At 41.4% G+C, this 25,455-nt stretch overlaps 2 protein-coding genes and 1 long non-coding RNA gene across 12 annotated transcripts in view; 2 read left to right on the top strand and 1 right to left on the bottom strand.

Annotated features, from left to right (window-relative positions):
• LOC121040826 (uncharacterized) overlaps positions 1-669 on the top strand; it is a 90,118-nt gene extending 89,449 nt beyond the window's left edge. The window contains exon 6 of the long non-coding RNA XR_005795464.1: positions 455-669. This is a non-coding gene — a long non-coding RNA (uncharacterized LOC121040826). The remainder of the gene's footprint in view (positions 1-454) is intronic.
• CUNH12orf56 (chromosome unknown C12orf56 homolog) overlaps positions 1-5,305 on the bottom strand; it is a 119,792-nt gene extending 114,487 nt beyond the window's left edge. For all 9 annotated transcript variants that reach the window (XM_040491520.1, XM_040491519.1, XM_040491518.1 and 6 more), the window contains exon 1: positions 4,807-5,305. In XM_040491520.1, coding sequence (XP_040347454.1) covers positions 4,807-5,289 — 483 coding nt within the window. In that variant the 5' untranslated portion in view covers positions 5,290-5,305. The remainder of the gene's footprint in view (positions 1-4,806) is intronic.
• A 6,027-nt stretch (positions 5,306-11,332) lies between these two features.
• XPOT (exportin for tRNA) overlaps positions 11,333-25,455 on the top strand; it is a 37,888-nt gene continuing 23,765 nt past the window's right edge. The window contains exons 1-6 of one of the 2 annotated variants that reach the window (XM_040491510.1): positions 11,333-11,650; positions 14,993-15,126; positions 18,808-18,890; positions 22,371-22,427; positions 23,114-23,183; positions 23,917-24,135. In XM_040491510.1, the coding sequence (XP_040347444.1) occupies positions 15,067-15,126; positions 18,808-18,890; positions 22,371-22,427; positions 23,114-23,183; positions 23,917-24,135 (489 nt within the window). In that variant the 5' untranslated portion in view covers positions 11,333-11,650; positions 14,993-15,066. Of the gene's footprint in view, positions 11,656-14,992; positions 15,127-18,807; positions 18,891-22,370; positions 22,428-23,113; positions 23,184-23,916; positions 24,136-25,455 lie in introns of both variants that reach the window. The other variant, XM_040491509.1, reaches the window with a different exon arrangement.

The following is a 25,455-nucleotide window of genomic DNA, read 5'->3' as shown; positions in this document are numbered from 1 at the left end:
CTTTTTTTTTTTAATGTTTATTTATTTTTGAGAGAGAGAGAGAGAGAGAGGCAGACAGAGAGAAGGAGACATAGAGTGTGAAACAGGCTCCAGGCTCTGAACTATCAGCACAGAGTCCGATGCGGGGCTCGAACTCATGAACTGCAAGATCATGACCTGAAGTCAGGTGCTTAACCGACTGAGCCACCTAGACGCCCAAGCATCCAACTCTTGATTTTGGCTCAGGACATATCTCACGGTTCTTGGGACCGAGCCCCGCATCAGCCTCTGTGCAGACAACACCAAGCCTGCTTGGGATTCTCCCTCTCTCTCTCTCTCAATAAATAAATAAACATTTAACAATATATATTTTATGAAATGCCCAATGTATATTGCAGATCATCAAATCAGAAACAGAAGAAACAGATTATGTTGAATATTTAACAAATATGTATTGACCATCTGGTCTATCCAGGAGCCAGAAAGAAATACAGCAATGAAGAAAACAGACCAAAAGGCCTGCCCTCATCAGCTCAGAGGAGGAAAAACAGCTCAGAGAAAGAATGACTGGGGCTTAGCCTAGAAGATGTGTTGGCTGTGAACGTACTAGTGGGGAAAGCAGGGATCAGTTGGCAAACTACTGCGGCCCCTACAGCACAGCCTGTGACCTGTTTCTTTTCAAGCTAAGAATGTTACATTTTTTTAAAGTAAACTCTGTGCCCAACGTGAGGCTCAAACTCACTACCCCAAGATCAAGAGTCACATGCTCTACTCACTGGAACCAGCCAGGCGCCCCTGTTTTTACATGTTTTAAAAGGAGAGAGAGAAGGAGGAGAGGAAGAGAATTATAAATATGATGATCTGAACAACCTTGAAGGAGGAGAAAATGTTCAATACAAGCAAACAGGCCAGGCTGTAAAAGGTGCGTTTGTGGCCCGTTGAGGAAGCCACACAGAGCCAATATTCACTGGAGAGCCATATTCACTGGGAAGGGTGGTGAAAAGACAAAGACAGGCGAGAGACTACAGGCAAGGCTGCTGGAGTTGACGGATTTTTTTTTTTCTCTGTAGGTGATGGGATGGCCTTGAAGGAGAGTGAATTCATAGGAAATTCACTTCTGGAAAGTTGCTTCTCACACTTGAAAAATATGTGCTTAATCTTGGAAGAGCTTGAAGAAGTGTTTTGATGCCCACAACAAGAGCAGAACTGTAGAGTATTCTTCCAAAAGCAACTTTTGAAAGAGTGGGGGAGGGGCAGAGAGCGAGGGAGACAGAATCTGAAGCAGGCTCCGGGCTCTTAGCTGTCAGCACACAGCCCCCAACGCGGGGCTCGAACTCACGAACCTTGAGGTCATGACCTGGGCCGAAGTCAGATGCTTAACTGACTGAGTTACCCAGGCGCCCCCCAAAAGGAACTTTTAAAGAAAATGTCAGCCTTTTTATAAAAGCTCCACCCAAGCAACCTTAGAAACTCTCTTTTAGGACATGGACCATATCAAACACTTGAGATCTCCGGGTGGATTTTAAGCACATCTTTGCTGGAAGGGAAATCTCATTTGTATCCAATCCAAGTTCTGGTGTAACTTTTTGCTGCTGTTACCTTCAAATTTTTTTTAATGTCTATTTATTTATTTCTGAGAGAGAGAGAGAGAGAGAGAGAGAGAGAGAGGCCGTGGGGGGAGGAGCAGAGAGAGACAGAGAATCCCAAGCAGGCTCCATGCTATCAGCTTAGAGCCTGATGCAGGGCTCAAACTCACGGACCGTGAGATCATGATCTGAGCTGAAATCAAACACAACTGAATGAGCTACTCATGTGCCCCTCCATTTTTTTTTCTTTAGGAGAGAAAATGGAATTTTATTTGCAATTTTTTTTCTGAGGTGTAACTGTAACATGAGACATGAACTAAGTAAGGAATCTGACTGAACATGGGACCAAGAAGGCTGGGGCCCAGAGGCATAAAGGACTGGTTTGCTTGGGAGTTTACTGCTGTGACAGCTAGAACAAAGGCAGAATGGAAACCTGAGCCAATTGAAAGTTAAATAACAAGAAGACAAACTTTTACAGTAAAATGAGAAAACCTTTGAGAATGGAAAAGGATGTCTAAAGAGTTGGCCCTAGAGGACAGCACCCTATTTAAAAAAAAAAAAAAAAAAAAGGAGATTAAACAGTTTATCTTTCAAGGAAGGAGAAACCAGTTCTAAGAAACAAAGGTGCCTGGCACCGAAATCATGTGATTTAAGAAACTACTGACTTAGCACGGATAGGAGATGACTATATGAGATATAACACAGAAACCAGGAAAATTCTCTATATTATGGTATTAAGTTCGGACTTCATGTTCATAGAGGGACGATTAGTCAGCTACATCTGTGGCCAGTAATTGGTGCTAGAGAAAGCAACTGTGTGACTGACACCCATTTTTCATACACCCTGCGAAGCTGTGCAAGCCACTGAACTATAATAACCCTAGAATTATCTTATAAAACCTCAGAAAAAGGGATCGTGAAGGCATTTGTACTTGGCATGATTATATTCTTCACTGAAACAATACTTTTAAAAAATGATTACCCGTTTTTAAAAAATATTAAGAGCAAAACAATTCTGTATTCATTTGCTGTTGTAACATATTACCATAAACTCTGTGGCACTAAACACCACAGATTTATTCTTTCATAGTTCTAGGGGTCAGAGGTCCAAAATGGGTCTCACTGGGCTAAACTCAAGGTGTTGGGAGGACGGCATTCCTTCTGGAGGCTCTAGGAGAAAACCTGTTTCCAGGCCCTTTCCAGCTTCTAGAGGCTGTCCACATTCCTTGTCTCCTGGCTCCTTCCTCCTTCAGAACCACTAGTCTCTTGGCTGCAGTGCTCTGCCTGCCTCTTTCTGCCCCCCTTTTCCACTTTGAAGGATTTGTGATTACATTGGGCCCACTCAGATAATCCAAAATAATCTCCCTATTTTATTTATTTGTGTATTCTTTTTTTTTTTTTTTTTTTTTTTGCTTTTTATTGGACACGTTTGGGTTTTTTGTAATATCCTTATTTGTTTATTTATAGAGAGAAAGAACAAGTGGGGGAGGGGCAGAGAGAGGGGGCGCCAGAGGATCCAAAGTGGGCCCTGCACTGATAGCAGAGAGCCCAATGCGGGGCTTGAACTCCCAAACCGTGAGATCATGACCGGAGCTGAAGCCAGATGCTCAACTGACTGAGCCACCCAGATGCCCCAGTCTCCCTATTTGAAAGTCATCTGATAGCAAGCAACCTGAATTGCATCTGCAACTTTTAACTCCTCTTTGCCATGTAATGAAACATATTGACAGGTTCCAGCGATATTCTGCCTACCACCACTTTAGCTGCTGTTAAAATATTGTGCAAGATGGACCTTCAATCTGTCAGCAGTGCTAAAATCATAGATCTATTCAGCACCTTTATAGACATTACACATTCTTGTATAAGCCTGAAAGGTAAATTATGTACATAAAGCATGACCAAATAAACTGGTATGCCTTTTTGTAGGATTCTTGGCTTGGAGGCCTAGGGAACTTTATTGCACTTTTCAGATTCTAACAGCTCAAGAAGAAAGATTTATAGCAACTACTGAAATATATATACTGTATTTCTTGTTGGGGAGAGTCACAATATCCTAAAATCATTACATTTTGTCAAAACAATAAATGTTTACACTGCAGACAGTATTCAAAGCTGAGCATTTAATGTTTTAAAGACATTTGATAAAGGAAATTAATTTTTTTAATTTTAGTTCAAGAGAATGAAAATAGTGGTAGTAAGGAAGAAGGCAGTTTTGCTTCAAACTTTTACTCAAAAAAAAAAAAAAACAAATAAATTTGCACAGTGATATTAGCCCACAGGACTATTTTAAAAAGAAAAAAAAGAAAGCTTTTTTTTTTCTCAGTTAATTTTATCCTTTTTTTACAGATGTGTTCCAAACAAACTAGGATTGTCTTTGCAAAACAGCCCCATTAAGAGTTCAGCAACTTCTCCCTTGGGTGATGCAGAGACTCAGACAAGGGGGGGTGGGGAGGCCAGTAATTGGAGAGGAGACTGCTTACAATCTTTTGTTGATTTATAAGGTATATCTATCCCTGGAGGGAAGGGATACAGTAGCAGAACACTAAAACTGGGACAAGGGGTGGCTATGCCAGATTGTATCTTCTGCGAGAAGTTTTCCCAGCATGGCCTGGGCCCAGCTTGGATCAAGTGACCTGTGTGAGATTGCCAGGCATCCTGTGCACATCTCTTTCATTCATTCATTCATTCATTCATTCATCCATCCATTCACTTATTCATACTGAGCACCTAGCACGCTCTAAGCACTGCTGGTAAAAAAAAAAAAAAAAAAAAGGCATAAAGTACTTAGCACACTGCATTTATTTGCATTGGTTTTGGCTTTTTATCTCTCCCACAACAGTTTCTAGGAAGGGGCCCTATTTCTTTTGTGCATCCTCAGTGTCTAGAACAAGTGCCTGGCACAGGCTAGATGCTTAATGAAAAAAAACATGACTTTAAAGCGTATTTTTGATAGGGGGCTATGTTCTCAAACCTGTATCCCTATTTGGGGGTACAAGGGCTGACCGGTACACACGATGAGAATGGGCAGGGCATTTTTATTCGGAGTCCATACAGCAATCCACCGTTTTCCTGTGTGGCTGCTAGTCCCGAAGTAAGTTAAAGAAAAGTACGGGAGTCCAGAGGGGGATAGGGAAGGTCTGCCTTCCCCTCCCTCTTCCCGCGTGCGGCAGGCCTGGAACCTGGGGGGGAGGTACCCAAGAAGGGATTCCCGCGAGCCCGCCTGCCCGCCCGCGCTCCTCACCAGGTCAATGGCCACGACGTCCCGCAGCGCCACTGCTCGCCGTATGGACTTGGGCGGGTTCTCGGTCAGGTAGATGAGCCGATCGCTGAGGACCACGTACTTGAAGGTGTGCTTCTCCGAGTCGGACACCACGATGCACGGCTCGTAGGCGCGGATGGCGTCGTAGACCTCGGGCGGCAGCCGCCTCCGCAGGAACGCGTCCAGGCGGCTATTTGTGTGCGCAGGGAAGCCGGCCCTTGCGGAGCCGGCCATGTGCGGCGGCCGCGGCCCGGCAGAAAGCGGGGGTTTGGCGGACGCCTGTGCAGGGCCCCGCCTCCGCGCCGCCTGCGGTGGAACCCGCGCGCGCCACAAAGCCGCCCGCCGTGCCGCGGCCACCTCCCCCGGGCGCAGTGCGCTGGGCCCCCAAATTCGGGGCGCGACCCCGGGGCCTGGCTCCCTGGAGCACCCTCCCCGGCCCCGGCCCCGGCCCCGCCTCCCGCCCATCCTTGTGCCAACCTCAGACAACAATGGACCGGGCGAGATGCTGGTCCTTCAGGTGAATCAAAATCAAGCATTCCCGGGGGCTGCGGGGCGGATATTTAGCGGCTCTCTTCGCCCTCTGCTCACAGCAGCCCGAACCCCCCCCCCCCTCCCCACCGCCTGCCCCAGTTCTGGGGGACCGCGCGGTTCCTAACAGACTGTGCTGATGACGGAATCCACAAGTTTAAACTGCTCTTCTGTTAGAAACGAGAGGAAATTTACCGATTTATTTTTTAACAGGCAGAACACCCCTAGGACGCTCTTAAGAGCAACCACACGGATTTAGCATTTGCTTATAACATTCCCTGATACAGTCCTCTAGTGTTTCATGAGTATAAACACACACCTTTTCTGTCCAACTAATTGAAAGCGCTCTCTCTGAAGTAAATCCTATACGTTAATTTGGCACGCCAGAGCCTAATGGGGATGCTTGTGTTCCCCGTGTCCAGGGACAAAGCCCCGTAGACTGGCGGAGCCCGGTCTGTGTAGGATAAATGAATGGGTGAGGCCTGCATTTAAGGAAATGGAACACGAGGGGTTGAGGAATGCTGATTGCCCAGCTTTGAAGCTGCACGACAGTAAAAGTACTGAGTCGTTTTTACAGATCACTTACCGGTTTAGGTTAGTGAGATGAGAAGGGCATAGCAGACACCTGCCTCTCATAACCCTAGGTAGTAACTTTCATTTTAATTTCAAATTCTGGGGAAGTCATTCTCTCTCCCTGCCCATTAACCCAAAGAAATGATACACATTTATGTGTATTTTTGTTCCAGCCACCAACAACTCAGAATCAAATTGTATGTTCTTTATTGCAGTTCATGTTCTCCTCGTATTTTACTGTTGTATACTATATGCTGTAAGCAACTTCATGTCTTTTATTGAAAAAGTATAAACGAATTAAAATACACAGGTATTGTGGACTAAATCACTGCAAAAAAGGAACGGAGGAGAAATGGTTGGGTGGCTAACCAAGTCTGAGGTTAGCAGCAAAACAAAACAAAAGAAAACATTTCTTTTATTGGAGAGGTTGTGTTTAGTGCCTAAGGAGAGAAGTGCCACCTGCTGACAAAATCATAAATGACCTAGCTAGCGTTCCAAGTTTTCTTAGAATCTGTTCGTACATCTGTTGGAACCTTCATAACTTCATAGCTGGGTAAAAAGGGAGCCCCAGAAGCATGGGCTGTTTCATCTAAAATAAAGACTATTCCCTATCTAAACCACTCTGAACAATTTGTCGCCTCAAACCAACAGAAGGCAAAGGCCTTTTACCTTTGCCAAATAGTTGCCTCACAAGACTGTTCAGAGGCAAATGACCACATGGCAAGTGAAATGTGAGGCCCAAGTAGGGGAAAAGGCCTCACTGCCAGCTGCTGTTTGGTGTTTGTCAGGCTTCTGCTCCATCCTCAGGACTAACAGAAACAGAGTGACTGCACCAGAACTAGAAAAGACAGCATACCTGATCTATCTGCCAAGAAACCCATTATAAATGCACTTTTGGTGCCAAGGGCTCTTAGACTTAACAGACATGAAGGTAAGCACATGAAGAAGGGATTCTGACAAAAGGATCAAGGGTTAAGTTGACCTCAGTGGAACTTTTGAGTTGGTTGTACACAGAAAAGGCAGTATCATGGTTTCCAGGCACTTAGTGTTCTATACTGTTGCCAAGGTAATGACAAAGTTCAGATTGCAGGAAACGGGGTTAAGATAGGGGAAAGATCACTAGCTTTGGAGTCGGGAGAACTGGATTACAGCACGAACACCGTTGCTCAGTATCAGTGAGATTTCTGCAAAGTCTCTTAACCTTTTTTGGACCTGTTTTATCATCCATAAAATGAAACTATCAATACTTGCCTGGCCAACCACTAAGTTGGTGTCGGGATCAAATGCAATGAATTATGAATTCTAAAAGCACTATAGACATGTTTTCATATTTGTATTGCCTTATCTTTTGGTAAGCTTTATGTGGATAATTAACAAAAATACATCCGAGATAGGCAATTACTCTTTATCTTCTAAGTCCATCTAAACTCAAAAAGCATTTAATACAGTTCCGCTGCAATCAAGCGCTTAGTAGATGTTTCTTGATGAATCTTTCAAAAGTAATGGAACATTACTTACCCAGAACTAATCCCCAGAGGCACTCTTCTTAACCAGAAGAACTTTCACCAGAACAGAGTAGCCTTAGGTTGAGGGATGGTCAATTCAATTAGTGTGAAAGGACAGTAGTTATGAGCACAAGACTGTAGAGCCAGATGACCTGGGTTCCATTTTCATCTCTCACATTCAGTAGCTAAATGATCTTGGACAAGTTACTTTAATTTCTTGGTGCCTTAATTTCCCCATCTGTGAAAAGAGGGTAATAGTACCAACCCCATAGGATTAATGTAAGGATGTTTCTAAAGTACTTTGTAACAGGTACCTGGAACAGAGTAAACACTATACAAGTGTTTTAAAAATGAACTGAGGGGTGCCTGCATGGCTCAGTCGGTTGAGCGTCCAGCTTTGTCTCCAGTCATGATCTCATGGTTCATGAGTTTGAGCCTGGCATCAGGCTCTGCTGTGAGCATGAAGCCCGCTTCGGATTCCCTGTATCCCTCCCTCGGTCCCTCCCCCACTCATGCAAGCATGCTAGCTCTCTGTCAAAAGTAAATAAACTTAAAAAAATAAACAAATTGAACTAGTGTGTCATTTCTTGGTATATATGTGGTCATTTGGTTCCTCATGTACAAAATAATACCAAATTCTTCTCTGTTGTATGCTAGCCTAACTTTTTAAACTTTAAGGCTCAAGATAAAAAAATCTAATCTACATATATACACAGACAAAAGAATGTCATTTTTTTTTTTTACTAAATAATGCTTCAATGTTCTCTTCTGCCTCAGGCTTCCTGCTACACACCCACTTCCTCTAAAAGAAACCAATGATTGCACTAGGACCAGTAAAGACAGCTTACCTGACCTATTTTCCAACTTCTTTCTCTGCCAGGAAACCCATCATGAATGAATGAGCTTTTGATGACAATGGCACTGGGCTTAACAAGCATCGGGATGAAGCAGATGAAGAACAGAATTTGACACAGAACACTGTGGTTAGCAGCTCACAATTGTATTATTTTTTATTCAGCTCAATACATTTCACAGATATTTACTGAGAAATTACTATCCATACACAGAATCAAGATAAGACTTTTCCGTCTTCAAGAATTGACTCATAGGTAAGACAACCACACAATTTTAATACAAAACATATTAAAATATATTCATGACAAAAGAGGTTAAGAAAAAGCAACATCAGAGAAATTAAACAAACCTGGTTGAAAAAAATCTGGAAATATTTCATAAGGCACAGCATTCAATAAATGTTCAAAGAGTGAATGAAACAATTTCATTTTTCCTTTTGTTAGAGTCAGGTTGATTGTTTTTTTTTTTTTTTTTTTTTTACTGTTTTTCTGATTATGAAAATACTATCTGGTCACTGTGGAGGATTTTTAAAACTACAAAAATGTACAAGGAAGAAAAAAAATCCTCTGCAATCTCACCACCTAGCAATAACTTTCTTGTACATATGAAGGGGGGGGGTTGAATCCCAGCTCTGCTACCTTTTATGTACTTCAGTTTCCTCATCTATAAAATAGGGATAATGACAGTACCTACCTCATAGAGTTGTTGTGAGGGTTAACATATGAACACTTAAAACTGTTTTAGGCACAGGGGCACCTGGGTGGCTCAGTCAGTTAAGCATCCAATTCTGGATCTGGGCTCAGGTCATGATCTCATCATTCATGAGATGGAGCCCTGAGTCTGCACTGATAGCTCGGAGACTGCTTGTGATTCTGTCTCTCCCTTCCCTTGCTCACAAGCACTCTCTCTTCCTCTCAAGATAAATAAACTTAAAAAACAAAACAAAACCTGTTTCTGCCACATAATAAATGCTCCAAAATGTTGGCAATTAATTTGTGAAAACACTGCCAAATGCAAGCATACGTGCTTTAAATTTGTTTAATGCAAGCATACATGCTTTAAGTTAAAATAATGACGGCGTTATTTATCAACATTTAAAAATATATACTTATTTTTGAGAGAGAGAGAGGGAGTGCAAGCAGGGGAGAGGCAGAGAGAGAGGGAGACAGAATCCCAAGCAGGCTCTTTGCTGTTAGTGCAGAGCCCTATGTGTGGCTGGAACTCACGAACTGTGAGATCATGACCTAAGCCAAAATCAAGGGTCAGTTGCTTGATCGACTGAGCCACCCAGGTGCCCCTATTTATCAACATTTTGATAACTGGCATTTTATGTTAGTCTGAAATGAGAACACTAGACTATAAAGTGGTCAGACTTAGGGACACCTGAGTGGCTCAGTTGGTTAAGCATCCTACTTCAGCTCAGGTCATGATCTCCTGGTCTGTGAGTTCGAGCCCCACGTCAGGTTCTGTGGTGACAGCTCAGAGCCCAGAGCCTACTTCAGATTCTGTGTCCCTCCTCTCTTTCTGTCCCTCCCCCTCCCCCATTTGTGCTTTCTCTCTCTCTCAAAATAAATACTAAAAAAAAATTTTTTTTTAAATAAAGTTGTCAGATTTAATAACCCTTTTGGGTCCTCCTCAATTGGATTCCACCAGGTGCTTTTTTTTTTTTTAATTTTTATTTTTAAGTAATCTCTACACCCTATGTGGGGCTTCAAGTCGCATGCTCTACCAGCTGAACCAGCCAGCCTGCCTCCCTATAGGTGCTTCTTTATTGGTTTCAAAATAATGTGAGTTTTCAAAATTGAAAGATTCTTTAAATCCTAGATTATTGAACTACCATAAAGGGCCAATATACTAGATAAACTTTAGATAAGCTGTAGATAGTAGGTAACTGGAATAAACCAAACATATTAAAGATTTTGGAGCCACTTGGACTAGGATTAGTATCGGGTCCCCATAGTGCATAGTTGACCAACACCGGTAAAGAAGGATCTATGCAATAATCTACTTACTGAGTTTTAACTACAGGCTAGCATTATCCTATGTGCTAAACTCCAGATATACGCTGAACTAGGACAGGAATCTTTGTAGGACATTTTAATGTTACAAACGCGATGCAACAGTGATAGAAAATATTGTATATATGAGTGGTGTAGCGTCTTGCACCTAGTGGGTCACTAAATAAATGTAGCTGTTAAGTTGTTACGTTAATTTTATTATACATCTCTTTTGAATTTCCCCTCCCAAATTGTCACTTCAGTCTGAGTGACTACTGCCTAGTCTGTACTCAGTAGTGAATAATCAACAATGAAACCTAAATAGTGAGCACTTATGGTGTGCAAAAGCAAATATTAACTGAAGACTCACAAGAACCCTTTGAGGTCAGTATTATTACTGTCTCCATTTTACAAATGAGTAAACTGAAACACAGAAAATGTCAAGTGCCTGAAACTGAGGTCAACAAGTGTGTGGGGTGGAGAGGTTGGGGTTGTGGCTGGGATTCAAATCTAGGCAGCTGGAACCAATACTGCCTCCGAATAAACGAAGTAACTACCAGAAAAGTAACCTACGAGCAGAGCAGAACTCCCTAAGAATGCTCTCCTTTTCACGAATGACAATATATTAGTACGTTTCAAGTGGAATTTAAGAATTTTCAGCGCCCCTGAGAGGATCCTCACGCTCCTAGACGCTAAACACGTGGGACCATGGAAGAGCAATTAAACTGAATCACATGTGGTTTGGATCACGTCATCTGGATCTCAGGAGCGCCGCACTCGAATCCACCAGCTAACCTCAGGAGGCCTTTACGGAGCGTGCTAAGCGCGCCCTGCCCTGCGGCCAGGACCACCAGGATTCCGCGGCGCGGGAGGGACTCGCGCCGGACACCCCATCCCGGCATGCACCACAGGCTCGGCGAGCGCCCGGAAGCGCCGCCTGCCCCGTGCATGCCGGGAGTTGTAGGCTCCCGGCCCGGGCCCGCGGGCTGCCGTCTGCACTCTCCATGAGGCTGCTGGAGCTGGCCCGCGCGGCGCCGACGCGGGGAGCGCGCTTCGCGCTGACTCAGCGGCGACGGAGGCGGCGGCGGCGTTAGCCGGCCCCTCGCGCTCTTTCCCTTCCTGGGGCGCCGACCCCGCCCGCCTGCTTGCTAGGTTGCCGGTCCGGCGCCACGCAAGAGAAGGCGTCAGGGGACGCGGAGCGGCGCGCGGCCCCAGCCAGCTCTGTCTCCGGCATTAGCGCTGCGGCCGTGGCGGAGGACGACGGCGACAAGGACGAGGGCCGCTCTCCCCGCTCCCTGCGTGCGGCGTCGCTCCGCTCCGCTGACCAGCCCTCGGGAGTGCAGGCGGGGAGGCGGGATGGAGTGATAGGGAAGGTGACTCGGAGCTTGGGGACGGCGGGACCCGGATCCACCTCGGTCCGCTCGGGAATGCGGGGAAGTTGCCTGGGCGGACTGGCCCGGGGAGCCCCCACGCCGGGGTTGGGGTGCGGGTCGGGGGCCGTCCAGGGAGGTGCGCCCCAAGGCTGGGCGGACTGGGTGGGGGTGGGTACGAACCGCGGCCGTCGCCGCGGAGCGCGTCCCGAGTGCGTGGCCGCCCGTTGCCCGGTGTTTCATCACCCGAGTTGCCACGAGGCTCCTTTCGGGGAGGGACGGGGTGGGGGAGGAGGGGGCAAGGCCGGCCGAGGAGGGTCGGCTTCATCTGTGGCCCGTGATGTACTAAAGGTGGCCAGCCTCATTTGTAATAGTGTGTCCTGCCAGTTTCAACTGCGGAGACCTCAAACTTGCTTCGCTGCCCACCCCCCAGCCCCAGGACAAAAAGGAGAAAAGTAGTATTTCTGTGTAGTAATTTTGCCAGCACAGACACGCCATTTCTTCTCTTCCCTTCACAGTTCTGCAGGAGTAGACAAGCGTGATGTTTCCCTATAACCAGAAGAAACAAGTACTTTTTGAAAGTGCTAATTAGTTGTTACTGGGGGAAGTTACGTTTTATTAAAGCGACTTGTCAGTGTGGTGGTAAAAGACTGGAAAGATTCAGACCTGGTGTTTGAACAGTCTTTAGTAGGTGTGGAGGAACTTTCCCAGGTTGTTTGATTTTTTTTTTTTTTAATGGCTATCAAGGAAAAGTTAGGGCTCAGTATTTTAAGTATGTTGCTTGCTTCCCTCCACAACATTTGCTAGATGCGTAATTGATATGTTTATCGCATTGTAACAAATGTGTAAGCCTGCACGTCCGTGGCTTGTTAGTTAGAACATTAAGTGTTCATGCACAACCTTTTAATTGAGGGAATGGTTACCTTTTCGCACAGGTTGTAACTTTTCAGTTCTTGGCACACACATATAGGTAATTTACCATTTTATGCTTATTCATGTTCCACTGCATATTGATTTTTATCCAAGTGCCTCTCTGTGGGGGATTCTTTCTGTACCGACAACGGTAACAAGTTTATGTTTCCTTAGGTTATTTATTGGCCGGTTTTTTCTTAAGACCGGTGCTGTTTCGCTTGATAGAACTAAAGCGACCCAGCTTAAGCAGTTTTCCCTAAACTCAAGATGATTTTATAGGACTTTTTAATACGGAATTCACAGAAACTCAGATTTTCTGAGTATGCAGTTTTCCAAGGAATCATTAAATTTTCTTTTCATTTTTGCAGGGGTGAGGGAAGAAAACCTGTGTTTTCCAATCTGTTCACATGCCCATTTTTTAGTATAGGATAAATCTAGACTACTCCAAGTAGTCCCCTTCCTGTGGCAAGCTCTGAATTCTAAATAACCTGTTGAGGGCCCACTATGTGCCAGGCATGCTTTACATGTCTTATCTCATTGAAGTCTTTTTTTTTTTTAATTTTTTTTTCAACGTTTATTTATTTTTGGGACAGAGAGAGACAGAGCATGAACAGGGGAGGGGCAGAGAGAGAGGGAGACACAGAATCGGAAACAGGCTCCAGGCTCTGAGCCATCAGCCCAGAGCCCGACGCGGGGCTCGAACTCACGGACCGCGAGATCGTGACCTGGCTGAAGTCGGACGCTTAACCGACTGCGCCACCCAGGTGCCCCTAAAGTCTTAACAGCTTTATGAGGTAGATGGTCTCTTTCCCACTTCATAGAAAGAGCTGTCTTTTTCAGATTTCCTAGTTGTCCATGTGGCCCTAGTTTGAAAATTACTAGATTGGGGTACAAATCCAGGTATTTCCAAACCCAAAGCCTATGTTCTATGTCTTAGAGGCATAATGGTGAATATTTGAGACAGTTCTTTCCCTTCAAGATTATGGAGAGAAAACAAGGAGGCAGCGACAACATATCAGCACTTAAGAGGGGCGTTTAATCCAGTTTAGGAGAATTGGACAATAGGGATCAAAGAAGTTTTCTGGAAAGAGGTGACATCTAAGCTGAGTTTTGAAGGACAGGCAGGGGTTAACAAAGTAACAAGAAAAGAGCAGTCAGTGCAAAGATGAAAGGCCAAATACCACTGGCCTTGCTGGGTTCAGCTGAAGAATAGTCATTCAAAAGTGTGTGCACCTTAATCCTGAGGGGGGGGGGGTGAGGGGGGCTACACTGCCTTGCTGTAGTCTGCAAGTATCTAGAAATAAGAAAGGGCTGGACTTTACTCTCCAAGGGCTCTCAGCGCATAACCTGATTTGTCGTTTGTTTCAGGCAGGCCCTGGGGAAGACAGAAAAGCATATTGTAGTTGGGGTCCTCTAACCTAGATCAGATCCTGGCCTCACCACTCCCAGAAAGGCTGTGCACCCCCATCCCAGGCCTTTAGTCTCTTGGCTTCTTTAGGCTCTGATTTTCTCTTTGGTTTATGATAATTAAAACACCCCCCCCCCCCAAAAAAAAAGCCCTACAGCCTTTTTATGTGAGCAGTAGTCCTGGTTTTTCTACCTCATAGGTATTGAGAGGATAAATGTGATTTTCACATCATTTAGAATTTGTTCCTTGTTTCCTCAACTACATTGTATCAAAAACCAAGTAGCCTTTTGGGACTTAATCATATTCTTATTTGAGAACGTTAGACCATATTGTGAAAAAGTGCATTGCTTTCCAGAGACTAAATATTCTTAAGACTAGTCAGGATTAAGTTCTTTATCAATTTTTATAGCTACTATTAAAAAATGTTTTGTGAAATAACATTTCTAAAAGTGGCTGTCAAGAGAGTCTGTTGTTTAAAAGTTAAATGCCTGGTTTTTCACTCCTCCACTTCTCTTTCATTTGACTTCTCTTGAAGTACTTGGTAGACACTCCAGTAAGGATATTGAACTCTGAGGTCACTATTTAGCCGTTCTGAGTTCTGTATTTTTTTTAAGGTTTGTGATATTGACAAATGGAAAGGGGCAAATTAGTATAATAAGATAATCTAGGCTTGTCATTTTTTGGTGTAGTCACACAGTTGTACTTTTAAAGTACTGGAGGTAATAATATTGCATAAATCAGATACTTCTGTTTAGAGATGAGTTACTTCCTATATTCATGATCTTAAAGAAAAATTTGAGAACATCAATGACATGTTAGATTTTTAGAAATTACACATTTGTGGAGTATTTAGTATTTCTTCTAAGACAGGCTCCTTTAGTTGTAATTTTGGATAGTTTTCAAAAGTTCTTTTAACATTTAGACTTCTTTGCATAATGTTATCCACTTGTGATATTCTGGATAAGCCTTAATTTTGTTTATCAAATGTTTTCTTTCAACTTTTTGTGTGTGTGTGTGCAGATGTTTGTGGATTCTTCTGTGGGATCAGAGGGCACGCCTATTGTAATCAGAAAACTCCAAGAATAGCAGCAGGGATGGATGAACAGGCTCTTTTAGGGCTAAATCCAAATGCTGATTCAGACTTCAGACAAAGGGTAAGTTAAGTCAGCGTAATCATTTTTTAAAGGTTACTACAGATTTGCATTAGAGGACTTGAATTAAAAAAAAAAATACATCTGATGATGAAGATTTCATTTGAGTAGAAATGAATGGAGACAGATTTGATGTACTTGAATATATTCTGAATATACAAACAGCATTGTGATTTGTGTTTTAAAAGTTGGTTTAACAAGTATTGAAATCCCATGTGTGATTCAAGGCAGCTCTTTATGTCACATCAGTCATTGTTTCTATTTAGTTAAAAGTTGTAATGCAAAGACTCTTCGAAGAACTTTTCCATAGTGACAGACATGCATATTTTATCTTTCTATTGCCTGGCTTGGTCTGACGTTAATGATACTTAACATCCTTGTTATTTAGTCCAGGCAGACATGTAAATTAGCAGTTAGAATATGCCATGTCTTAGGTTACATAAAATGGTCAGATGACAAGGAATCCATGGGGCGCTGGGATATTTGGACAATTAAACATAATGTAGGCTACACCTGTAATCATGGCTATAGCCGAATGATAAAAGAAGAATCTAAAGAGCAAGCCTATAATTACATTTGTTAAAGATGTGGGTGTTTTGAAGTATAGGGTAAGTGGAAGGAGAATCATTTTCTCTTTCCACTTCTCATAGCAAAGGATATTTTTTACAAATGAGCTAAATGAGGTTAACAATCTCACTAAATAGTATTGCAGTTTTTGTTGTGCTTTTAAGCAGAATTTTCTTCGTAGTAAAAAAAAAAAATCTCAAGTAGTTTCTAATATGGTTTCATGCCTCTGCTGTTCAATAAGTAACAAGCCCTCCACATTGAGGGCAATAACAGGAATTGAGGTTTAAATATCTGGCTAGTTACAAGATACCTAACAAACTAGTTAGGACATCAAAAGACATTTAAAATTATGTTTTCTCTGTGTAGACAAATTTCTTTCCACAGGAGTTTAAGCTGCCTTACCTTCAAACCCTTAGTCACATAGTTGAAGTATCATAGATGTTTACCTTGGTATTGTATGGCTATGATTAAAAGCCTTTTAGAATTTGTTATTATAGTCTTTTGTGTTATTTTATTTTATGATCTCTTTTGGAAATTATTCATTTTTTATTAAATACCACAATCCAACAGATTAAAAAAGTTTTTTTAAATGCTTATTTATATTTGAGAGAAAGAGAGATGGAGTGTGAGCGGGGGAGGGGTGGAGAGAAACGGAGACAGAATCCTCAGCAGGCATCAGGCTCCGAGCTGTCAGCAGAGCCTGAGGCAGGGCTCAAACCCACAAACTGAGAGGTCATGACCTGAGCTGAAGTCAGATGCTTAACAGACCAAACCACCCAGGTACCCTCTCCCAACACATTTTTTAAATGTGTAATTATTTTATTTTTTGGAGAAGTAAACCTAATGCATTGTTAGTAGTTTTAATATAAAGTTCTGCTTTTATCATTAAAATTGAGTTCCATCAGTCATAGGCATATATTAAGCATCCAAATTCAGGCTTAATTTGATCCCCTTAAGCCATCCTGAGTAATGGAATTAATTAGGATAAAAAAGAAGGAATCTTAAAGAAAGTGAGTTCTAATAGTTCTGATGCTGGAAATGAGTAGTTGGGACACTAATTCAGTTTGATTGTAAGATAACTGTGTGCCAACCCCATTTCTTAGTTGTCTGGCTATAGTTCTGTTTTTCTACAGGGGCAGTAGCTGAAGTGCCTCTGTTGCCACTTAGAAGCAGCAATCTAGAGCATTAGAAAAAAGGTATGAAATAAAAGAAATAGGTGATAAAAGCTTTGACTTGTTCATCATTGCCACAAAATTTTATTTTAAAATGTTGGTAATGCATGGATTCAGAGTTAAAAGACTTCAGTTAAAAACTGGAAACTTTCAAGTTATTTTCACTTTTTTAATGGAATCGCTGTCTTTGGCTTAAAACTTACTAAAGAAACTGGTAGGTCAGTGATATACTGAATCCCCCCCCCCCCCGCCTTTTTTTTGGTAAGTGATACATTACGTGGTAATGCAACATACATGATTGACTTCCACCTTGTCCTTAAATGGGACAATTAATGTTCCTAAAGGAAACCCAACGTTTCGTGGAATATTGTTAGACAACAACTGAACTAGATTCTTTGCAGCAGCCTGGGTTCTTCTGGTCTTAATTTTCAAAGAGAGCCATTATTTATACTTGTGGGAGCAGCCAGTGAGACCACATATGAAAACCCATTCCCTAATCCCTCACTGATACAATTATAATAAAAGAATATCACTTAAATATGGTAGCTTTTTGGCTTTTTTTTTAAACCTCTAACCTAAAGGAAAAATTTTACATCTTGATTGTGTGTATGTGTGTGTGTACAGACATATATGAATAAATATATTTTTTATTTATTAAAAAAATTTGTTTTAACATTTATTCATTTTTGAGAGAGACAACATGCGTGGGGGATGAGCAGAGAGAGAGGGAAACATAGAATCTAAAGCAGGCTCAGAGCCTGGACGTGGAGCTTCAACCCACGAGCTGCGAGACCATGACCTGAGCCGAAGTCGGATGTTTAACTGACTAAGCCACCCAGGTGCCCCAAGTAAATATATTTTTTACATGTGTATACTGTGTGTATGTATATATGTGTACATATATACACATTTTATATATGTATATATATACATACACACAGTATACACATGTACACACATATATATACACACACATGTACTCATATATAACAAAACAATTTACGCAACATAATATGTGCAGTGTACTGATATTCTGTCATTTTTTTTATTGCTGATCAAGACCTATACAATTTATTTCATCACTATTGGAGCACAAACCATAGCTTTAAAAATATTTACTAATTAAAATTAGGTTCCTGTAATACGTAATGTTCTTTCTACGTCATTTCAAGGTTCATATCAGTCATTTCAAGGTTCATATCAGCTTTAAAATTATCTAGCACTGTTTTTGTGTTATTTTCTTGGCTGTTTGAGGTACTTTTCACAGCTCGCTCGGATTACTATTTGTCCATTGTCCTACATGACCTCTGTATCTGTCATTGATGCCAGTTGAAACAGGCTAATGGAAGAGTGCCAGAAGTCCTTCCCATTTTCCCAGCAATCTAGTAAGGAGCACACGGACTTGGTGCTTCATCCATCTTGACTATACTTTTGAACAAAGCCCTGAATTCTCAAGCAGAGAAATACAAAACATTTCCTAAAGCTTTCCAATTGTTAGTACTTTTCCAAAATTCATATCATGTAATTGGACTTTAATTTTGTAATCACCTCTTTAATAGCATATTTGCTATTAAATAGGAAAAATGCCCTTTACGTACCATTTTATAATTACATATACCTCAGGAACACAGCACTTGACAAAGCACTTGTGGTTTTTCTCTTAATGCTCCTAATTATTCACGGAGGTCTGCAGGGCATTTTTGTGTTGTCTTCTTTGCTGTAGGGAAACAGGAGTGTCTAACAGAATTTGCTTTTTACGTAACCTTTTTTCTAGGAATGATCACTAAGTTGCACATACTTAGAAGCCAGTATTTTAGCTTTTTTTTTTTTTTTTTTTTTAGGTGGACTGATTTATTTTTGGTTTGCTACTCATAGAATATTTTAGTATCAGTAAGGCACTGAGACTGACCATTCCACATGTGTTTTCGGCTTTGTAATCTTACAGGCCCTGGCCTATTTTGAGCAGTTAAAGATTTCCCCAGATGCCTGGCAAGTGTGTGCTGAAGCTCTGGCCCAAAGGACATACAGGTAATTAAAACAAAATTTGCATGACTTAGAGGAATTTAAATTTCTGTGAACCTGCTAGGGCTCTCAAATTTACCTGTATTTGGAAAACGTTTCCATAAAAACATTTTATGGCTTGTGTTTTGGAAAAACGTTCAGTGTAGAAATGAGAAAAATAGTAAACTAATAATTTGGCCATTCCAGCATGGACTTTTCAGTAAGTCTGTCTTTTGCGTATGCTTTGCACTCGATAGCAGATCCCAGCAGGAATACAGTGCAGTAAGAACTTCCTTATGATGGTTTTCTAAAAGGTTGGCAGAGGAGGTAGTCATAAATTGTATGTATCTTAAGGTTTTTTTTGTTTTTTTTTTTAACGTTTTATTTATTTTTGAGACAGAGAGAGACAGAGCATGAACGGGGGAGGGTCAGAGAGAGAGGAAGACACAGAATTGGAAGCAGGCTCCAGGCTCTGAGCCGTCAGCCCAGAGCCCAATGCGGGGCTTGAACTCACGGACCGCGAGATCGTGACCTGAGCCGAAGTCGGCCGCCCAACCGACTGAGCCACCCAGGCGCCCCTTTTTTTAATTTTTTTTTTAACGTTTTATTTATTTTTGAGACAGAGAGAGACAGAGCATGAACGGGGGAGAGTTAAGTTTTTATTTTAATTTAAAGTATACAAAAAATTTAGAGTGTATACACATTCACTTACCAGCTTCTTTATATTAAATCAAGCTCTTTCCTTTATGTATATGCCACTAGCATTCGCTTCATCATTCTTACATTGATCACACCTATAATGCATCCTCTACAGTTTCCACTTTGGATCTCCAGTGGATTGAAGAAGTTAGATGTTTTAGTTACTTAGCCCCACCTCTCCAAGTCTTCTAGTTATCTAGCCCACATCAAATATGCAGAAGGATTTTCCCTTTATAATAAAATTTTTTTAATTTTTCTTTTTGTTTGTTTATTCACTTAGAGACAGCACAAGTGGGGGACAGGTGGAGAGAGAATCCCAAGCAGGCTGTCTGCACCATCAGCTCAAAACCTGACCTGGGGCTCAGATTCACAGTGAGATGATGACCTGAGCCAGTCAGTCACTTAACTGACTGAGCCAGCCAGGTGCCCCCTTTTTAAAAATTTTATTTTAGGGGTGCCTGAGTGGCTCAGTCAGTTGAGTGTCCCAGTTCTTGATTTTGGCTCAGGTTGTGATCCCAGGATTGGGGGATTGAGTCCTGTGTCGGCTCTGTGCCAAATGTGGAGCCTGCTTCAGATTCATTTTCTTTCTTTCTCTCTCCCTCTCTCTCTCTCCCTCCACCTCCCTCCCTCTCTCCCTCTCTCCCGGTCGGCCTCGCCGCCGTCTCTCTGGCTCTCCCTCCCTCCCTCTTCTCCTCTCCCCCCAACCCCCTGCTCCTCCCCCTGGCTTGGCATACGCTCTCTCTCTAAAATAAATTTTAAAAACTTAAAAAGGAAAAAAAAATATTAAGAATTTTTATTTTAATTCCAGTTAATTAACATGCAGTGTTATATTGTTTCCAGGTGTACAATATAGTGATCACCCTGTGCTCATCATGACAAGTGCCCTCCTTAATCCCCATCACCTATTTAACCCATTCCCTTAGCCACCTCCCCTCTGGTAATCATCAGTTTGTTCTCTATAATTAAGAGTCTTTTTCTTGATTTATGTATCTCGCTTTTATTTTTTCCCCTTTGTTCATTTGTTTCTGAAATTCCACATATGAGTGAAATCACAGAGTATTTCTCTTTCTGTGACTGACTTACTTCACTTAGCATTATACACACTAGCTCCATCCATGTCGTTACAAATGGCAAGATTTCTTTCTTTTTTTATGGCTGAATAATATTCCACTGTGTATATATACCACCTTTTCTTTATGCATTCATCTCTCAGTGGACACTTGGGCTGCTTCCATGTCTTGGCTATTGTAAATAGTGCTGCTATAAACACAGGGGTGCATGTATCCCTTTGAATTAGCGTCCTAAGGTTTTTCCTTTTTGTAGTGTGACTTCTGTGAAGTCTTTTTAAAGCGTTCAGCTTAATTTTTACAAAAATAGGAACTTTCATACTCATTTCATTAGTTTATATAATGGTTAACTAAGTTACTTAACTGAAAAAGGCATACAATTGACATAGTAAGGCGTAGGGAAACACAGCTGACTTAGGGTAAGCAGACAACTTGCTGGTGGCAATATGCCCCTGGGTGTTAGTGATGGCTTCTACCTGGCATAGTCGACATGTTGTGGCTGTGAGTTGCCACCGTTGACGGTTGGAACCAAGTACTCCACGTTAGAGTTTATTTCGAGAACATCTGTATGCCTTAGAGGATATAAGATCTGGTTTTTAAAAGGATTTCTGTAGTATATTTTTCAGTGGAAACCTAAGTCTTTTATAGTTCAGTTAAGGCTTCAGTGTCATCCATGGTAAGGATAGAAACCTTAAGTTCTCAGAAGAGGTGGTAATTAAACCTAACTTAATTAAAAGATTGTTTCAACTTCTTGTGTGTGAAATTATTTTGTTTAGTTAATTCATGTAGTCTAAATTAAGATACTGCCTATTCTTGTATTTACCAGTTAGCTTTAGATGTGAAAAATTGTTCAATGATTAAGGCTGGCCCAGACAAACTACACTAGATGAACAGATTGTTGTTATTGCTGGTATTTTTGGTTTTGCTTTGTTTGTTTGTTTATTTTGAGAGAGAGAGAGGGAGAGAGAATCCCAAGCAGGCTCCGCCCTGCCACCGCAGAGCCCTACGGGAGACTCGAACTCACGAACCAAACCGCAAGATCATTTGACCTGAGCTGAAACCCACTTGAACACTTAAATCGACTGAGCCACCTAGGCACCCCTGTTGTTCTCTAAACGGATTTTGTTAGAGATTGTAGTTGACTCACTGCAGCTCTGCATCACCCCTAGAGAGACCCTTGAGAGTAGAAAATTGGTAGATAACTGATTTTTGCTCCCTTCTTACAAGGGCAGTGTATCTGTAACTTGGTTTTCTGCATGAAATTTTGAGGCTGAACTACCAGGCCGAGTGGCACTGCTCGTTTTGGATTTGGTGCAATGCAGCTGTCTAGGGTTGAATTTTAAGTATGATTTCAGTTACTAATCTCTGTTTGAATCAGTCTGGGTATTTGACCATTTGTTATTCTACCCCTATTCTAGCCTTTCTGTTGTAAAGTGTAGGAGTTGTTACAGGAATCCAAACATCTAGAATTTAGGGGGAATGTTTTCTGTTTGCAAAGCAGTATACTTAAGCTGCATCTTAATTTTTGTCATCATTTTATCAGATTTAATGGAAATATTCATCATTGTATAATATTGAGGTTCTAAACAAATGGATATCAGTGTAATATATGAGATCAAGAGGTAGAAAGGAAGCCAAAGGTCTCCTTTGAGAAACTTTTCAGATGTTTCACTAGTATTTTACTTTTGATTTGTTTTCTCTAAATTCTGTTCTAACCTGGTTTTCCTTTTTTCTTTTTCAGTGATGATCACATAAAGTTTTTCTGCTTTCAAGTACTGGAACATCAAGTTAAATACAAGTAAGGCTTTTCTCACTGTTTTGACTCTGAACTTTGTGAGGAGAGACCATTTTCTAAGTTAGTTTTTTTCTGGGAAAATCATACGCTGTAGGTTGAGAGTGCATAAGTCACATCCAGTTTATAGATGTGTTTTGATTTATCCCAAAGTGTTTTAAAAATACTGACTTCATTGGTTACAATAAAAAATCCAGACATTTCACACAACAAATTAGATTTCAAGCTTCTCTGAAAAAATCAGAAGATCTAGCAACGGCAAACCTGTTTCCTACATGATAACTCTGTTAGAGGTTAGTGGCAGTGTGGCCATTTGCATTTAGAAACCTGCCTCAATTAAGCAGAAAACAGTGAATCGCTGCTCAGAGGACCCTTAGTTTGCCTGTCGATTTATTTTGTAAGTCACAGACCTCAAAACATAGCCATATTTCCATTTGAAAAATTCGATAGCTACCATTTTATTTTCACATGAGCTGAACCTTAAACTAAGATCAGTGGTTGATATACTGCCTACCAGGCCCACCCGGTCTTTTCTTTAAAGCCATGATGAGAAGCATTATCAATTTATTTTAGGAAGTTTTAAGTAATTGAGTGTTACATAGATTTTCCCTTTCAAATATATGAGGCTGTTACTTTTTAAACCACAGACACCAAATACAGGCGTTACTATTTTTCTTCTCTATTTTGGACAGATACTCAGAGCTAACTACAGTTCAGCAACAACTAATTAGGGAGACGCTCATCTCTTGGCTTCAAGCTCAGGTAAACTAGTAATTTTATTCCGTACCTCAAATTGCCAGATATTTAAATTTTTAGTTTTGTAAGAGTTTAGAATTTTACCTCAGAAATGTTGGACATTAATCCTCCATTTGATCCCATAGCTCTTTTAGAAAGTGCTGATTTCAAAGATCATGGGTATAAGAAAGCCTTGCAATAATTTAAAATTATATCAATAACTGAAACTGTCATGCTTTCCATGACACATTGTTGAAACTTGGTTTTAAAATAGTTTGTTGTTGTTTAACTACTTAACAGAAACAGATACTTTGTTTACTTTTAAACATGAGCCCTCCTGGACAGCCTCTTTACAAAGGGTGGGGGAGATCTTAGAGTTTTTTGTTCATGTTGTGTTCTTTTTTGTTAATTTTAACTAATCTTAACATATAAAGTAGTAGTTATGTAGGTGGAATTTTTATTTTCCTTAAAGAGCAAACAGCTAGAAGAAAAGCAGTTAGTAAAAGGAATAAGTAATAAAACTCTACATGTGAAACTTTTCTCTAAAAGTGTGAGAAAGAGAAGTAACCATCTTTGTTTGACTGTTTTCCACCTGGGTAATCACTTAAATACTTCGGTAATTTTTAAGCATATTTGTTGCATAGCTAATCTAGACTGTGTAGGGGTTTGGTGAGTTTTTGCCTATCGATGATAAATAGGAAAACAGTATGAGAGTTTCCAGTTTACATTTAATTTCAAGGACAATTTCTCTGTTTGTCAGATGCTGAATCCCCAACCAGAGAAGACCTTTATACGAAATAAAGCAGCCCAAGTCTTCGCCTTGCTTTTTGTTACAGAATATCTCACTAGATGGCCCAAGTTTTTTTTTGACATTCTCTCAGTAGTGGACCTAAATCCAAGGGGAGTAGATCTGTACCTCCGAATCCTCATGGCAATTGATTCAGAGTTGGTGGATCGTGATGTGGTGCATACATCAGAGGCAAGTAACTTCCCATTAATTGTTAGTTGATTTTTTTTTAAGTTTATCCATTTTGAAAGAGAGCATGCGTGAGAGAATCCAGTTCATGAGCGCAAAAGAGGCAGACAGGGAGAGAGAAAGAATCCCATGCAGGCTCTGTGCTGAGCCCAATGCAGGGCTCAGTCCCAAGACTGTGAGATCATGACCTGAGCTGAAATCAAGAGTTGGATGCTCAACCAACTGAGCCACCCAAGTGCCTGTAATTGTTAGTTTTTTTGTTTTTTTTTTTAATTTTTTTTTTCAATGTTTATTTATTTTTGGGACAGAGAGAGACAGAGCATGCACGGGGGAGGGGCAGAGAGAGAGGGAGACACAGAATCGGAAACAGGCTCCAGGCTCTGAGCCATCAGCCCAGAGCCCGACGCGGGGCTCGAACTCACGGACCGCGAGATCGTGACCTGGCTGAAGTCGGACGCTTAACCGACTGCGCCACCCAGGCGCCCCTGTAATTGTTAGTTTTTAATGAAGATTTTGTAGGAGGTGATGGGCACATAAAAAAAGAGTGGGATGTCTCTTTTATTCAGAGAGACATTGTCTTTTTTTTTTTTTTTAAATTAAAAAAAATATTTTTTTTAACGTTTATTTTTGAGACAGAGTGCAAGCAGGGGAAGGGCAGAGAGAGAGGGAGACACAGAATCTGAACTGGGCTCCAGGCTCTGAGCTGTCAGTACAGAGCCTGACATGGGGCTCAAACCCATGGACTGTAAGATCATGACCTGAGCTGAAGTCAGGTGTTTAACACACTGAGCCACCCAGGCATCCCTGGAGACACGTTTTCTTTTCTTTTCTTTTTCTTTCTTTCTTCTTTTTTTTTTTCAGTTATTTATTTTAGTAATCTCTACATTCAAGATGGGGCTCAAACATCCCCAAGATCAAGAGTTGTATGCTCTTCCAACTGAGCCAGCCAGGTATCCCCAAATTTTTGCAATGATTATAAATTCACCCATTTTTAATTTTGTTCTACAAAGGAACTTGAACTGGCTTTTTCCCCCAAGTGTATGTTGAAATTAGAGTATTACTTTAGAGGGTTGTTTGGTTTTTTTTTTTTGGTTTTTGTTTTTTTGGTGGTTTTGGGGTTGTTTTGTTCATTTGTTTTGTAATGAGGCAAGTACTTTCTCCAATGAAGTACACAAATTGGTTCTCTTAGGAATTTTTGAAGCAATGCGGTCTGTATTTACTCCTGCTATATAGTTAGTGAGGAGGTATCGTTGCTTATCAATCTGTGCCCTTTCTTCTGTATTCCCCATTACACAGCCCATCACCTTAGTCTTTATTTCTTCA

Source organism: Herpailurus yagouaroundi, unplaced genomic scaffold (genome assembly GCF_014898765.1).
Source record: "Herpailurus yagouaroundi ecotype Mexico unplaced genomic scaffold, PumYag 182, whole genome shotgun sequence".
Classification (NCBI taxonomy): Eukaryota; Metazoa; Chordata; class Mammalia; order Carnivora; family Felidae; genus Herpailurus; species Herpailurus yagouaroundi.
Note: the sequence above shows the minus strand (reverse complement) of the source record. Positions and strands in the feature narration are given on the sequence as shown.